The 16,126-nt window shown below is 41.0% G+C and overlaps 1 protein-coding gene across 3 annotated transcripts; it reads right to left on the bottom strand.

The window, feature by feature from the left end:
* Nucleotides 1-743: 743 nt before the first annotated feature.
* On the bottom strand, nucleotides 744-16,126 carry LOC135552114 (krev interaction trapped protein 1). Of its 3 annotated transcripts, none has more exons than XM_064983528.1 (17): nucleotides 15,925-16,126; nucleotides 15,195-15,373; nucleotides 12,675-12,831; nucleotides 12,429-12,521; nucleotides 9,427-9,556; nucleotides 8,626-8,869; nucleotides 5,590-5,705; nucleotides 5,165-5,308; nucleotides 4,790-4,946; nucleotides 4,041-4,148; nucleotides 3,781-3,937; nucleotides 3,486-3,637; nucleotides 3,160-3,326; nucleotides 2,909-2,996; nucleotides 2,611-2,817; nucleotides 1,240-1,356; nucleotides 744-1,038 (listed from the first exon to the last, which is right to left on the bottom strand). In XM_064983528.1, exons 2-17 carry the CDS (start codon nucleotides 15,294-15,296, stop codon nucleotides 949-951), a joined length of 2,229 nt encoding a protein of 742 aa, XP_064839600.1. In that variant the 5' UTR covers nucleotides 15,297-15,373; nucleotides 15,925-16,126; the 3' UTR covers nucleotides 744-948. The 3 variants fall into 3 exon arrangements, with proteins under 3 accessions (XP_064839600.1, XP_064839601.1, XP_064839602.1); XM_064983529.1 differs by lacking the exon at nucleotides 15,925-16,126 and adding an exon at nucleotides 15,571-15,718; XM_064983530.1 differs by lacking the exons at nucleotides 12,429-12,521; nucleotides 12,675-12,831; nucleotides 15,195-15,373; nucleotides 15,925-16,126 and adding an exon at nucleotides 12,384-12,405.

Genomic DNA, 16,126 nt, shown 5'->3' with positions numbered 1-16,126 from the left:
CACCTTACAAAAAATGCGGTTTTGAAACTGTCGTAAAAGTGCAGTAACTTGAATGAGTAGGTGTCCAAACTTTTGACTGGTACTGTGTGTACACACAGACACACTCTCTCTCTAAAGGGGTTCAATGTAAATAGTCCACACTGCCATTTTATTAACAGTTCAGCAGTCTAGTGGCTTGGGGGTAGAAGTTGTTCAGAAGCCTTTTGGTCCCAGACTTGGCGTTCCGGTACCGCTTGCCATGCGGTAGCAGAGAAAACAATCAATGGCTTGGGTGGCTCAAGTCTTTGATCATTTTAAGGGGCTTCCTCTGATAATGCGTGGTATAGAGGTCCTGGGTGGCAGGGAGTTATGCCCTAGTGATGTACTGGGCCGTACGCACTACCCCTGTAGCGCCTTGCGATCAGATGCCGAGCAGTTGCCATACCAAGCGGTGATGGAGCCAGTGAAGATGCTCTCAATGATGCAGCTGTATAACTTTGAGGATCGGAGGGCCTATGTCAAATCCACAGCAGCCCTGTCAATGTGAATGGGGGCGTGTTCAGCCCTCCATTTCCTGTATTCCACAATAAAGCTCCTTTGTCTTGCCCATGTTGAGGGAGAGAGGTTATTGTCCTGGCACCACACTATTTTGATTGACTTTAATTTATTTGGCATAATTAATGTATCTTTGCTTTGCACACAGATTTAAAAAAAAAAATCTGTTTATAAGACGGACTTGTATTTTCAGCAAAACAAGGAATTACTTGCACTCATATTATTCATTTTATTAAGACGAACCATTAAATACACATTATTTACAACCATGAAATGTTACAGAAATCTGAATATCAAATAAACAAAATGTGAAACAAAACAAAATGTGAAACAAAAAAAGCAATGGTCCAATACAAGAAAGCAAAGCAATCGACAAATAAAGTACATAGGAATAATATCGTCTTTGAAGGTGAGTCAACCATATGCATACTTGTCTGTTAAACTTCTGTCATTTGGAGTCATTTGTCCACTCAACTTCATTAACAGTTTAACAATAAGGCCAGCCTATTGAGAAAAAGAGAAGCACATGAATAACAAATTTCATGTAATATTGCCCAGATTGAACTCTAAAGTTAGCGTACAGCTCTACGGTTAACATTTTCTTACAAATCATACAAACTGCACTGATCTCCAGGCTACAACACATGATTCAAGATAATCACAGGTACATCCATTGGAATGACTTGGGGAAGGTCCTACATTTACCTGTTTGGTGTGCACAATGAAGTTCATCTTGTTTTCCAGACTGTGAATCTGGAAGTACTGATCAGCGTGCCCGAGCTGCCACATGAAAGAGCCATACTCCAGACTGATAAGAAGGACCTACACAGTAGAACATATGCACAAGTATCAGTAAAAGAGGGCATTTTTACATGAACGTGTAAAAAAAATATACAAAGCTTTTAAAATCAATACTTTTGAGGCCCTCTTTCTATATTTAGATATTTACATCCATGCTTACTTTGTGACCAGTAGATAAGAATGTATTTGTATTTATTAGGGATCCCCATTAGCTGCTGCATTGGCAGCAGCTACTCTTCCTGGGGTCCAAACACATTAATGCACTTGCATTACATATGAAAAAAAAGATAAAACAGTACATCATAACATTTATTACACCACTACATATCTACAATACGCATAATACCACAATGTACGTGTGTGTAGATGCGTGTGCTAGCGTTTGTGTATCTCTTCACAGTCCCGCTGTTCTATAAGGTGTATTTTTATGTTTTAAAAAATCCTATTCTACTGCTTGCATCAGTTACCTGATGTGGAATAGAGGTCCATGTAGTCATGGCTCTATGTTGTACTGTGCGCCTCCCATTGTCTATTCCCCGACTTGGGGATTGTGAAGAGACCTCTGGTGGTATGTCTTGTGGGGTATGCATGGGTGTCTGAGCTGTGTGCTAGTAGATTAAACAGACAGCTCTAAGCATTCAGCTTAAGTATGTTTCTGAAGTATGTTTCATGCATTTTAGTATACTATTGTATTCTGTATACTGCATGGTTAAACAAGGTTCTCTCCAGTGATGTAAAATAATAAAGTAAAATAACTTGAAAGTACTACTTCAGTCATTTTTTGGGGTATCTGTACTTTACTATTTCTATTTTTGGCTACTTCACTACATTCCTAAAGAAAAGTATCTACTTTACTCCATACATTTTCCCTGACACCCAAAAGTACTCATTACATTTTGAATGCTTAGAGGGACAGGAAAATGGTCTAATTCACACAATTATCAAGAGAATATCCCTGGTCATCTATACTGCCTGGCACTCACGAAAAACATGCTTTGTTTGTAAATTATGTCTGAGGGTTGCAGCATGTCCCTGGCTATCCATAAAATAAAAATATAAACAAGAAAATGGTGCTGTCTGGTTTGCAATGATTTATACTTTTACTTTTGATACTTAAGTGTGTTTAAAACTAAATACTTTAGACTACTCAAGTAGTATTTTACTGGGTGAGTTTTACTTCAGTCATTTTCTATTAAGGTACCTTTACTTTTTCCACCATTGGTTTTCTCTGTATACATATACTCTGGTCCCAACAAACAAATAGCCCCAGGGCACCTTGGTCTCCATGTTCATGAGGTGCAGGCCCTTGGTGTTGACACCCACGAAGACGCGGATTACTTTGTGGTTGCTGGAGCTAGCCTTGGTGAAGACCTGGCCCGTGAAGAAGGCAGCACCATATGTTGGGATGTCCCAGCAGTTCTGCAGGAAGAGCCTCTGGAGGTGGTGCATCTCTTTGCTCACACCCTCACTCATACTGAGGTTCTGTGGCAGAAAAGAGGAAGTAAGGGTCAGAGTTTGACCCCACAGATAAATGTATATTACACAAAAACTAAATAATGAAAATAAACCTGACCTTATACTCATGAAGAATCCTGTTTGTCCAATGATGCGCTTTGCTTTTCACCTTGGATATCGGGACAATAGATTTCAGGTTTTCCTCACTGTTGAAAACAAAACAATTACAGTTATGTCAATAGTATATCATATTATCACAGGTTTATGTACTGTACCTTATCTACAAATACCATACCAAGATTTCACCAGTTTTAAAGAAGAGTATTATGCTAAATTGATTCAATTCAGGTACTGATTTAAGATATTTACTTAAGGAAACCCTGCTTGTGCTTCTTGCTCTCATAGTTTCCATAGATGATCTGCAGCAGAAGGCTGGCCAGGGTGATCAGCTTGCTGTCCGGGGAGGGGAAGAAGCCCTTGAGGAGGCAGTGTCTGGCCTCGTCAAACAGGATCAGGATGGACAGGGGGTCCTCAATCTGGGGGAGAAGATTCAAGCCAATAATGGATGGATTAACTTGAACAGAGTTGAGAAACACTGATCTAATCAATATTCAATATCCCAAATCCGTGCTTTACAGATGCAGAATTTCCCCAAGGGGATAATAAAGTTTATCAAAATCAAATCGGTTACAAACCTTTTTCTCAATGTCGAGGGGCAGACGGACATCTCTACGGAGGAAGAGCTGTGGGTTCTCCCTCTGGGGGTCCAGGACAGTGAGGTCAGTGACGATCTCGGTCCAGATACGCAGGTGCTGCAGGGGCTTGTGGTAGGGCTTCAGCTGCAGGTCTGATGGAAGACAAGACACAGAAACACACAAAGGGTATAATAAGCACAGGTAGCCTGGAAATGAGATACTACAAATACAAGCATATACTACCTAAGCCTAGATATTGTGGCGGCCATTTTTAATCTGTGTATGTGTGACTCACTGAGATTCTCAGAGCAAATCCAGATGGTGAAGTACTGCTGGGTGTCCTTGGAGAGCCGCATGCCCTCCATGATCTGCTGCACTGATGTGTTGTTCCCGTGCTTCAGCTCCACCGAGCGGTACGAGCCATCCATGCGGTAGATGCGCACCTTCTCGTACTGCAGAAGGAAAACACTGTTTTTTGTATACATTTCTAAACTTAATCAAAGCCTTTGTCAAGTCTGTTGGAATAGCATACATGCACACACACTTCACACTCACTGGTTTGTTATTGGCTTGCTGTAGGAGTTTCACTGTCTCCTCCCATTCGTTCTGCTTGTTCTCTTCACAGATTTGCATGGGCGATCTCTTTTGCTGATCCTCTATGTGCTAATAAATACAAGTAAGCAAAGTTACTTTCTAACTGCTACTTAATACTGGAAACATATTGAAGTCCTAAACTATGATGTTCCACTGGTACCAGCACAGTATGTGGCCATCATGCAAATAGGATGGAGGATATACTGTTTTCAACCAGGCTTCTCCAGTTCAGGTCTTGGAGAGATACTGGGTGTGCAGGCTTTTATTCCAGCACAGCAGAGTAGCCTAGTGGTGGACTAGTAACTGGAAGGTTGTAAGTTCAAACCCCCGAGGCACAAATCTGTCATTCTGCCCCTGAACAGGCAGTTAACCCACTGTTCCTAGGCTGTCATTGAAAATAAGAATTTGATCTTAACTGACTTGCCTAGTTAAATAAAGGTCAAATAAATGAAGGTGTTGAATTGGGAATTAACCCTAACCCTTGGGAACTAACCCTAACTTCACGTCCACACCCTGGCTGAAGTCTAACCCTAGTCATAACCTTAGCCATAAGAGAAAGACTATTTTCACGCCATTTCGATACCGAAGTTACTTTTTCATAAGTTAGCAAAACTTAGGCAGCAGGTTAGGATAACTAATGTAGCAGATTAGGAGTATGAGGTTAACATTAAGAAAAGGGTTAGGTTTAGCAACCCCCGTCTCAGTCTTACCCGGTCTATCTCAGGATGCTGGAGCAGAAGCTGTACTATCTGTGAGTGGCCCCCTCCAGCAGCAAAGTGCAGCGGGGAGCTCAGCTGGCCATTCAGCAGGTTGGGGTTACAGTTTCCCTTCTCCAGCAGTAGCTTGGTCGCCTCCACTTTACCATACCTACATTCAAAACAACACCAAAGTTAGACTCTTATTTGACGATAGCTGTTCGATTAAAAAAAAAAAAAATAGAAACGTTATTGTCCGTAGAGGACTTAACATTTACTTTAGGGACTTGGTTTACAATCTGGGATTTGTTTTTCAGCAAAATGGCAGCCCCGCCACTTGTTTTGGTCTACACCTGTGCTAAAACACAACATCCCTCGTATAAGACGTACCAGCAGGCGTAATGGATGGGGGCCCAGTGGTCGCTGTCCAGCTGTTTGACTGAGAAGCCACTTTCCAGGAGCTTGGTGAGCAGCTCTGTGTCGCCTTCACAGGCACTGCGGTGGAGGGGAAAGTCATCCACCCACTGACGCTCCCTAGGGAGGAGACAGAGAATAGGCCCATTGAAATCACTGACTTCACAATGTCATAAAGCATTTGAAAAGGCCCAAACTCCAGAGAATGCCAGACAGAATTTGGCTTGATTGAGGTTGCCTGGTGCAATGGAACAGATGGAATTGTCCCAAATGGGCAAATGTTGCCCATTTGGCACTTCAGACATGCTCAAACTATTTGAAGGAAAACATATACTATTTGAACCCTGTTCTGGAAAATGCATGAAGTTGTTTTGAAGTAAAATTTTGGGATGCTCACTCACTTGTCCTCTGTCACACTGTTAGATCCGTGCTGCCACTTTTCTCTCTTAGGGATCTGGATTTTAGAGTAATCCGGAGCACCAAGGCCAAAGTAAGGGTTGATGATAACTTTGTCCACCTAGAAATGGCAAAAATAGAGAGGATACATAAACACTAGTTTATGTTCAAATATTTTGATGATGATACAAATAATTACTGTGTAAAATAAAAGTATATCAGTGCAGGGCTAAAACAAAAATGTGAACTGTCTTGTAAGTCATCCCTCAGGAGAGGATAAGGATTGGAAAAAACACTATCATTAAAGACAAATTGGTTAAAGTAAATTGTGATGAATAAAAAATATATATACCAGTTTCATTTAAAGACCAAAAAAATTACAGCTGTGCCATATAGATTGCAAAATAGTGGGGAAGAGATTGTTTTGACGTACCGATTCCATAGCACATGGATTATGAACTGATCCGTAAAACAAAGCTGTACTCAAAACTTTGAATTTTTCCATTTAAATGATTATACAAAATTCTTGCAACCTATAGAATGTTATATATATGGGGGATACAACCTTCCCAGCTCTGCAGATTATGCTACAAAGAGACAGAGTCATTAGATCATTTATTTTGGTAATGTCTATATGTAGCTTGTTTTTGGTCACAGGTCCAGGAATGGCTGAAGAATTGTCAAATTTACCTGGAGCTAACGCTGCAGATAGCAATACTGGGTGATTTGAAAAGTCACAGTCAGCTAATCAATAATGTAATAATAATTTTAGCAAAAACGTTTATCTTGAAATGTACAATCTGTAGAAACTATGAGAATATAAAGGTTCAGAACTTTTGTTAAGCTTCACAGCACAGTTGAAAAATATATGGCAAATAGAAATCCAATATGGATGGTGTTAAGAGATAAATGGGAGGAGTTGAATGGAGCTGAAGGGTGTAACTAATAATAACACGATAACAAATGTAAAATATACTGCGTATGTAAAATGTATAAAGGTTCAGATCTTTTGTGAATCAGCAGTTAAAAATATATGGCGAATCAAACTGGGTGGACATCAGAAATAAGTAGATTAGATTAGATTAGATTAGATTAATAGATAGACAGACAGACAGACAGACAGACAGACAGACAGACAGACAGACAGACAGACAGACAGACAGACAGACAGACAGACAGACAGACAGACAGACAGACAGACAGACAGACAGACAGACAGACAGACAGACAGATAGATTGTATGTATGTATGTATGTATGCATGCATGCATGTATGTATGCATGTGTATGTAAACTCAGCAAAAAAAATAAACGTCCTCTCACTGTCAACTGCATTTATTTTCAGCAAACTTAACATGTGTAAATATTTGTATGAACATAACAAGATTCAACAACTGTGACATAAACTAAACAATTTCCACAGACATGTGACTAACAGAAATTGAATAATATGTCCCTGAACAAAAGGGGGGGGTCAAAATCCAAAGTAACAGTAGTGCAGCTCATCTCCTCCTCATGAACTGCACCAGATTTGCCAGTTCTTGTTGTGAGATGTTACCCCACTCTTCCACCAAGGCACCTGCAAGTTCCAGGGAGAATGGCCCTAGCCCTCACCCGCCAATCCAACAAGGTCCCAGACGTGCTCAATGGGATTGAGATCCGGGCTCTTTCACTGACCATGGCAGAACACTGACATTCCTGTCTTATAGGAAATCACGAACAGAACGAGCAGGTTGCATTGTCTGGTGGCATGCTGGAGGGTCATGTCAGGATGGGCCTGCAGGAAGGTTACCACATGAGGGAGGAGGAAGTCTTCCCTGTAATGCACAGCGTTGAGATTGCCTGCAATGACAAGAAGCTCAGTCCGATGATGCTGTGACACACCGCCCCAGACCATGACAGACCCTCCACCTCCAGAGTACAGGCCTCATTCCTTTGACGATAAACACGAATCCAACCATCACCCCTGATAAGACAAAACGGCAACTCATCAGTGAAGAGCAATTTTTGCCAGACCGGTCTGGTCCATTGACAGTGGGTTTGTGCCCATAGGCGACGTTGTTGCCGGTGATGTCTGGTGAGGACCTGCCTTACAACAGGCCTACAAGCCCTCAGTCCAGCCTCTCTCAGCCTATTATGCGTTCCTGGTGTAACTCGGGCAGTTGTTGTTGCCATCCTGTACCTGTCCCGCAGGTGTGATGTTCAGATGTACCGATCCTGTGCAGGTGTTGCTACACGTGGTCTGCCACTGTGAGGATGATCAGCTGTCCGTCCTGTCTCCGTGTAGCGCTGTCTTAGGTGTCTCACATTATGGACATTGCGATTTCCTGCCCTGGCCACATCTGCAGTCTTCATGCCTCCTTGCAGCATGCCTAAGACACATTCACGCAGATGAGCAGGGATCCTGAGCATCTTTCTTTTGGTATTTTTCAGAGTCCTTGTGACCTTAATTGCCTACCGTCTGTAAGCTGTTAGTGTCTGAAAGACCGTTCCACAGGTGCATGTTCATTAATTGTTTATGGGTCATTGAACAAGCATGGGAAACAGAGTTCAAACCCTTTAAATGAAGATATGTGAAGTTATTTGGATTTTTACAAATTATCTTTGAAAGACAGGGTCCTGAAAAAGGGACGTTTCTTTTTTTGCTGAGTTTAGATATGTTGAGAGAAGAGAGTGCCAAGAGTGTGCAAAACTGTCATCAAGGCAAAGGGTGGCTACTTTGAAGAATCTCAAATATAAAATATTTGGATTTGTTTAACACTTTTTTGGTTACTACATGATTCCACATGTGTTATTTCATAGATTTGATGACTTCACTATTATTCTACAATTTAGAAAATAGTACAAATAAAGAAAAACCCTTGAATGAGTCCAAACTTATGACTGGTACTGTATATATTTATAAATAAATACATATATATATGGGGGATTGAAAATGATGTAGACAATTACATTGATGGAAGCTACAATCTATCTGTAAAGCTGATCTACCCCCTAAAAATAAAAAATAAAAAAAACAGTATGTGGGCAAAGGGCACTCACCCGGTTGGTATACTGCAAGTCTGAGCCGTAGAGAGGGTTCTGAATGCACATGTCAGCCTTCTCCAGTGACAGCATCTTGCTCTTGATCTCCAAGGCAGTGTAACCCATGTGCAAACCCCCGTCACTGGGTTTGCCCTCTCTGATGTAGGCAGGGTTACTCACGTTGGTCTTGACTCGGTCCGCGGGCGTGGGCCGGAACAGAGCTGGAACGGCGTGAGGCATGGTGTGCTGCTCTGCCAGCCACCTGGATAAGGCATGTGACAAGTTCAAAGGTCAAAGTTTAGTAGGATGACGTTCTGGTAAGGTTAACCAATGTCTCTGTGGTGGGTGAATTATCTACTATGTGCCACTCACTGCACTGTAAATCGCTTTAAATATATTTTGTTATTCCCAATCCCAACTCCGCGGACACCACAAACTCACAGGAGGCTGGAAGCAGCACAACGACAGTCACAGTGCAGCGGGGTAAAGTGCCTTGCTCAAGGGCACAACAGTAGTGGATAGTGTTAATGATCTGAAACCAGCAGCCCTTCAGTAACCAATCTAGTTCCCCACTTTTTTCATTGTCCGGCCCGAGAATTAAACCAACAACCTTCCTGTTACCGGTCCACCTCTCTTACCTCTGGGCTACCTACCGACCCTGAAGTGGCCTAAATACAACAGACATGCAGATGGTACAGTAAGTGATGCTACCATATACAGTGATTTTCAGCTCTCTGATACACACCCAAAACAGTAAGTCACACTGGATCAGGGTGCCTGCTAAATGACTTCAATATGAAATCATAGACAAAGACTTACTTGTCCAAGGCCAGGAGGATCTTTGAGGTGATGGGGGAGAAGTGAGGACTGGTCTCGCTACACACACGTATGATATCCTGCAGGCAGTAAAAACTGGGGCTACCAGGGCTGTAGATAGGCTTGCTGTTATCTGTTCAGAAAGACCAGTAAGCAGCACACAACAATAAAAAAAACATTGCTAGCTAAACTATATTATTAGGAATGGTTAAAAAAGTACACCAGACAAAAGTGGACTAACACTTTCACTTACAGTGGGGTCCGGAATTATTGTATCCCTCGATAAAGGATCAAAAAATATGTTTTTTATATAGTATTAAATAATACAAATACTGAGCTATATTGTATGCAAAATATATATATATATATATATATTAGTTTATACTAATACAATTGCTAATACAATATTTGTTTAACAAATAATAAAAAGATGCATCAAAAGCCAATAATTTTGATGTATGCTTGGGATTATTGTCTTGCTGGAAAATCAACTTGCAGACAAGTTTCAGCCTCCTGAACCTGGTCATATGACACGAAAATAAAGGTCTTTGGCCATGCACACCAGTGGTGGATTTGGCCTTAGAGAGAACAATGCATAGACAGAAGATTCCTCATCCTAAATGTTAAATATGGTGGATGATCTTTGATGTCATGGGGCTATTTTGCACTTGATAAGGTCAACGGCATCGTGAACTACCAAGTGCCAGGACATTTGAGCCAAAAACCTGGTTGCCTCTCCCAGCAGGCTGAAACTTGGCCAAAAGTGGATCTTCCAGCAAGACAATAACCCCAAGCACACATCAAAATCCACAAAGAAATGGTCAATTGATCACAAAGTCAACCTTTTGCAATGGCAATCCTATTCTCCAGAATTGAACCCCATTGAAAACTTTTCTTTTGAATTAAAGGAAGCAGTCCATAAGCGCAGGCAAAGGATATCTAGAATCTGGAAAGATTCTGCATGGAGGAAGGGTCTAAGATCCCTCCAAATGTCTTCTCCAATCTCAAAAAAAAACATTTTAGAAAAAGGCCCAGTGTCATGGTCCTCGCAAGGGGCGGGTGCTGGAGTATAGAAAACAGCAGATCCAATAATTCTGACCCCATCTTTGAGATTATTATTTTATTATTATTAATTCTTAAACAAAATCTATTTATCTGAGTAATTTGTATTAGTATAAAATAATAACATGTTTCCTTTTTTTTAGCATACATATACAGTGGGGCAAAAAAGTATTTAGTCAGCCACCAATTGTGCAAGTTCTCCCACTTAAAAAGATGAGAGAGGCCTGTAATTTTCATCATAGGTACACTTCAACTATGACAGACAAAATGAGAAGAAAAAAATCCAGAAAATCACATTGTAGGATTTTTTATGGTTTTTTTTGCAAATTACGGTGGAAAATAAGAATTTGGTCAATAAACTTTTGTTATCTCAATACTTTGTTATATACCCTTTGTTGGCAATGACAGAGGTCAAACGTTTTGTGTTATTCTTCACAAGGTTTTCACACACTGTTGCTGGTATTTTGGCCCATTCCTCCATGCAGATCTCCTCTAGAGAAGTGATGTTTTGGGGCTGTTGCTGGGCAACACGGACTTTCAACTCCCTCCAAAGATTTTCTATGGGGTTGAGATCTGGAGACTGGCTAGGCCACTCCAGGACCTTGAAATGCTTCTTACGAGGCCACTCCTTCGTTGCCCGGGCGGTGTGTTTGGGATCATTGTCATGCAGAAAGACCCTGCCAAGTTTCATCTTCAAAGCCCTTGCAGATGGAGGGAGGGGTTTTCACTCAAAATCTCACGATACATGGCCCCATTCATTCTTTCCTTTACACGGATCAGTCGTCCTGGTCCCTTTGCAGAAAAACAGCCCCAAAGCATGATGTTTCCACCCCCATGCTTCACAGTAGGTATGGTGTTCTTTGGATGCAACTCAGCATTCTTTGTCCTCCAAACACGACGAGTTGAATTTTTACCAAACAGTTCTATTTTGGTTTCATCTGACCATACGGCATTCTCTCAATCTTCTTCTGGATCATCCAAATGCTCTCTAGCAAACTTCAGACGGGCCTGGACATGTACTGGCTTATGCAGTGGGACACGTCTGGCACTGCAGGATTTGAGTCCCTGGCGGCGCAGTGTGTTACTGATGGTAGGCTTTGTTACTTTGGTCCCAGCTCTCTGCGGGTCATTCACTAGGTCCCTCCGTGCGGTTCTGGGATTTTTGCTCACCGTTCTAGTGATCATTTTGACCCCACAGGGTGAGATCTTGTGTGGAGCCCCAGATCTAGGGAGATTATCAGTGGTCTTGTATGTCTTCCATTTCCTAATAATTGCTCCCACAGTTGATTTCTTCAAACCAAGCTGCTTACGTATTGTAGATTCAGTCTTCCCAGCCTGGTGCAGGTCTACAATTTTGTTTCTGGTGTCCTTTGACAGCTCTTTGGTCTTGGCCATAGTGGAGTTTGGAGTGTGACTGTTTGAGGTTGTGGACAGGTGTCTTTTATACTGATAACAAGTTCAAACAGGTGCCATTAATACAGATAGCGAGTGGAGGACAGAGGAGCCTCTTAAAGAAGAAGTTACAGGTCTGTGAGAGCCAGAAATCTTGCTTGTTTGTAGGTGACCAAATACTTATTTTCCACCATAATTTGCAAATAAATTAATTAAAAATCCTACAATGTGATTTTCTGGATTTTTTCTCCTAATTTTGTCTGTCATAGTTGAAGTGTACCTATGATGAAAATTACAGGCCTCTCTCAACTTGCACAATTGGTGGCTGACTAAATACTTTTTTGCCCCACTGTAGCTCAGTATTTACATACTTTATTTTATTGTCTTTTTCTTGCTAATCTTTATCAAGGGATCCAATAACTCCGGTCCCTACTGTATATAACTAAAGAGCATTTATACCATTTCTAATCATTTATACGCCTTTATGTGTTAGTGGCAAGTCCTACCTTTGACATTGACTGGCACAATAAAGAGTTAGTGGCAAGTCCTACCTTTGACATTGACTGGCACAATAAAGAGGGAGACCTCTTTCCCTTCTTTGTCAACATCGAGAGGGAATTTCCTCATGTGCACCACACGCTTTCCTGTGATGAACAACAGGATCAGTGCTTTGACACAATTTGTTATTTCAAATGTCTTTCTACTCTTCATAAATATTTTACATTAACAAACGATTCACATCCAAACCTGGAAAGATACCATAACTACAGAAAAGTAGCAAAGATGTATTTATTTACCAATAAAACCCTGGTTATTAGATATGGGTTTAGTCATTTCGTCTACATAATCCAAAATGGATCTGGCTGTGTCCCCACTCGCTTGGATTTTGGTCGCCAGTAAGACTTTCTTCCGTTTCTTCTCTTTTCCTTCCAAAGGAACTTCTATCAACAGGATCTAAAGGATGGGTAATAGGGTTACACATGTTGATGGGGAACATAAACTGAACGAGAAATACATTTCTGAAATCAAACCATAAGCTAAAAAATTGTAATTGGCCATGAACAATATTTGGGTTAAAGTAAAATTATATTGAAGCGGATTTGGGGTTGATGTTATGGAAATATTTGTATATTTCTTATTTAACCTTTATTTAACTAGATACAGTGCCTTGCGAAAGTATTCGGCCCCTTGAACTTTGCGACCCTTTGCCACATTTCAGGCTTCAAACATAAAGATATAAAACTGTATTTTTTTGTGAAGAATCAACAACAAGTGGGACACAATCATGAAGTGGAACGACATTTATTGGATATTTCAAACTTTTTTAACAAATCAAAAACTGAAAAATTGGGCGTGCAAAATTATTCAGCCCCCTTAAGTTAATACTTTGTAGCGCCACCTTTTGGTGCGATTACAGCTGTAAGTTGCTTGGGGTATGTCTCTATCAGTTTTGCACATCGAGAGACTGAATTTTTTTCCCATTCCTCCTTGCAAAACAGCTTGAGCTCAGTGAAGTTGGATGGAGAGCATTTGTGAACAGCAGTTTTCAGTTCTTTCCACAGATTCTCGATTGGATTCAGGTCTGGACTTTGACTTGGCCATTCTAACCTGGATATGTTTATTTTTGAACCATTCCATTGTAGATTTTGCTTTATGTTTTGGATCATTGTCTTGTTGGAAGACAAATCTCCGTCCCAGTCTCAGGTCTTTTGCAGACTCCATCAGGTTTTCTTCCAGAATGGTCTTGTATTTGGCTCCATCCATCTTCCCATCAATTTTAACCATCTTCCCTGTCCCTGCTGAAGAAAAGAAGGCCCAAACCATGATGCTGCCACCACCATGTTTGACAGTGGGTATGGTGTGTTCAGGGTGATGAGCTGTGTTGCTTTTACGCCAAACATAACGTTTTGCATTGTTGCCAAAAAGTTCAATTTTGGTTTCATCTGACCAGAGCACCTTCTTCCACATGTTTGGTGTGTCTCTCAGGTGGCTTGTGGCAAACTTTAAACAACACTTTTTATGGATATCTTTAAGAAATGGCTTTCTTCTTGCCACTCTTCCATAAAGGCCAGATTTGTGCAATATACGACTGATTGTTGTCCTATGGACAGAGTCTCCCACCTCAGCTGTAGATCTCTGCAGTTCATCCAGAGTGATCATGGGCCTCTTGGCTGCATCTCTGATCAGTCTTCTCCTTGTATGAGCTGAAAGTTTAGAGGGACGGCCAGGTCTTGGTAGATTTGCAGTGGTCTGATACTCCTTCCATTTCAATATTATCGCTTGCACAGTGCTCCTTGGGATGTTTAAAGCTTGGGAAATATTTTTGTATCCAAATCCGGCTTTAAACTTCTTCACAACAGTATCTCGGACCTGCCTGGTGTGTTCCTTGTTCTTCATGATGCTCTCTGTGCTTTTAACGGACCTCTGAGACTATCACAGTGCAGGTGCATTTAAACGGAGACTTGATTACACACAGGTGGATTGTATTTATCATCATTAGTCATTTAGGTCAACATTGGATCATTCAGAGATCCTCACTGAACTTCTGGAGAGAGTTTGCTGCACTGAAAGTAAAGGGGCTGAATAATTTTGCACGCCCAATTTTTCAGTTTTTGATTTGTTAAAAAAGTTTGAAATATCCAATAAATGTCGTTCCACTTCATGATTGTGTCCCACTTGTTGTTGATTCTTCACAAAAAAATACAGTTTTATATCTTTATGTTTGAAGCCTGAAATGTGGCAAAAGGTCGCAAAGTTCAAGGGGGCCGAATACTTTCCCAAGGCACTGTAAGTCAGTTAAGAACAAATTCTTCTTTACAATGACGACCTACACGGGCCAAACCCTCCCCTAACCCGGCTGACGCTGGGCCAATTGTGTGCTGCCTTATGGGACTCCCGATCACGGCCGGTTGTAATACAGCCCGGGATCAAACCCAGGTCTGTAGTGATGCCTGTAGCACTGCCTTAGACCACTGTGCCACTCAGGATCAAGCCACAAACCAGAACTATGAACTTCCAAGGAGCTTTGCAAAACTGAGCCTCCTTACACTAAATGTACTAATAAAGGCATTGACACTTTGCATTAACCATAGTCTGCTACTCGCAGTGTAACTTAAATGTGTATATGAAATGTGCATACCACTTCTGAAACCAATGTAACAAATTCAGGAGGTAGCCCAGACTGGGACACAAACTCAGTACTCCGCGACTGTCATTCCAAACCCTTGCTGTTATGCAAAGAGATCCTAACCTCTGGATGAGGTTGCGAGATGTTGCATGGTCGCTACTGTATCATATGAAATATACTGTAGTCTTACCTCATAGGCTTTAGCCCGATATTCCTTAGAGCTCAGACTGACTTGATTCTTTGGACGAATGACAGCAACAAACACATCTTCCAAGTTGTCTTGGTTGCCCATGGCGTTGACTGGCCTTCAATCCCTTTCAAGCATCCTACATAAGGACTGATTTATGAGGAATGTGAGGAGCTCCATGCCTGAAATGTTACAAATAATACATCAGAATCTAATTGGGAGACAGCAAAACGTGATTATTCTATTAATAATCTATATTCTATTGTAGAGTGTCTTTTAATTATTAAAAAATAGGCTAGGCTATTACACATTATATGGTTCTCATCACTGATCAATCTTGAAAAGACAAGACTTAAATTGTTAACTTGAAATTAATTACTTCATATCTACGATCACATAGGCTGTTACTTTAACGCATTAAAATTAAATAGCATAATGATAGTAACACAATTATGGCGAAAATCTTTTCAAAAGGCAAATTTGATTGCGTTCAAAAGTCGAAAGTTATGTCACAACAACAGTCACGCCCCGGAAACCAAGCATACTGTTGCCTTCCTCTAGAAGACTGCTGATATCACATACAGTATAAAATACAACATGAAAAGTACTATGGGGCACGAATTTTAATTTGAGGTACATTGTGTCCTTTGAAGTAAATGTGAAACTTTACGTCAGATAACTTGAAGACTTGGGTATCGCACTGTTACGTTTTGAGAAACGTTTTCAAACATACCTGAAATTATGATCTATCACAAACTTCAAAAAGTATAAATTGTCGGTGTTTTCATTTTCCCGGGTGTAATAAGGCATAGACACGCAGTAACAATAAACTCGGCAAACTTATAAACAGATATTTGTGCGTTTCCTAAAAGCATAACATCGGTTGCCGACCACAGCAAGTGAAATGGAAGAGAGGCACTGCGCCTATACTGACT

Source organism: Oncorhynchus masou, chromosome 13, assembly GCF_036934945.1.
Source record: "Oncorhynchus masou masou isolate Uvic2021 chromosome 13, UVic_Omas_1.1, whole genome shotgun sequence".
NCBI lineage: Eukaryota > Metazoa > Chordata > Actinopteri > Salmoniformes > Salmonidae > Oncorhynchus > Oncorhynchus masou.
The sequence above is the reverse complement of the archived record's forward strand: the minus strand, read 5'-3'. Positions and strand labels throughout refer to the sequence as shown.

Bases quoted from the DNA above. Each gene is read 5' to 3' on its own strand.
- LOC135552114 (XM_064983528.1), bottom strand. From the start codon at position 15,296: ATGGGCAACCAAGACAACTTGGAAGATGTGTTTGTTGCTGTCATTCGT. The intron at 4,947-5,164 runs GTACGTCTTATA...TTTTGAATGTAG, and splicing joins CCCATCCATTACGCCTGCTG to GTATGGTAAAGTGGAGGCGA. The intron at 2,818-2,908 runs GTCAGGTTTATT...TTTCTGCCACAG, and splicing joins GGATTCTTCATGAGTATAAG to AACCTCAGTATGAGTGAGGG.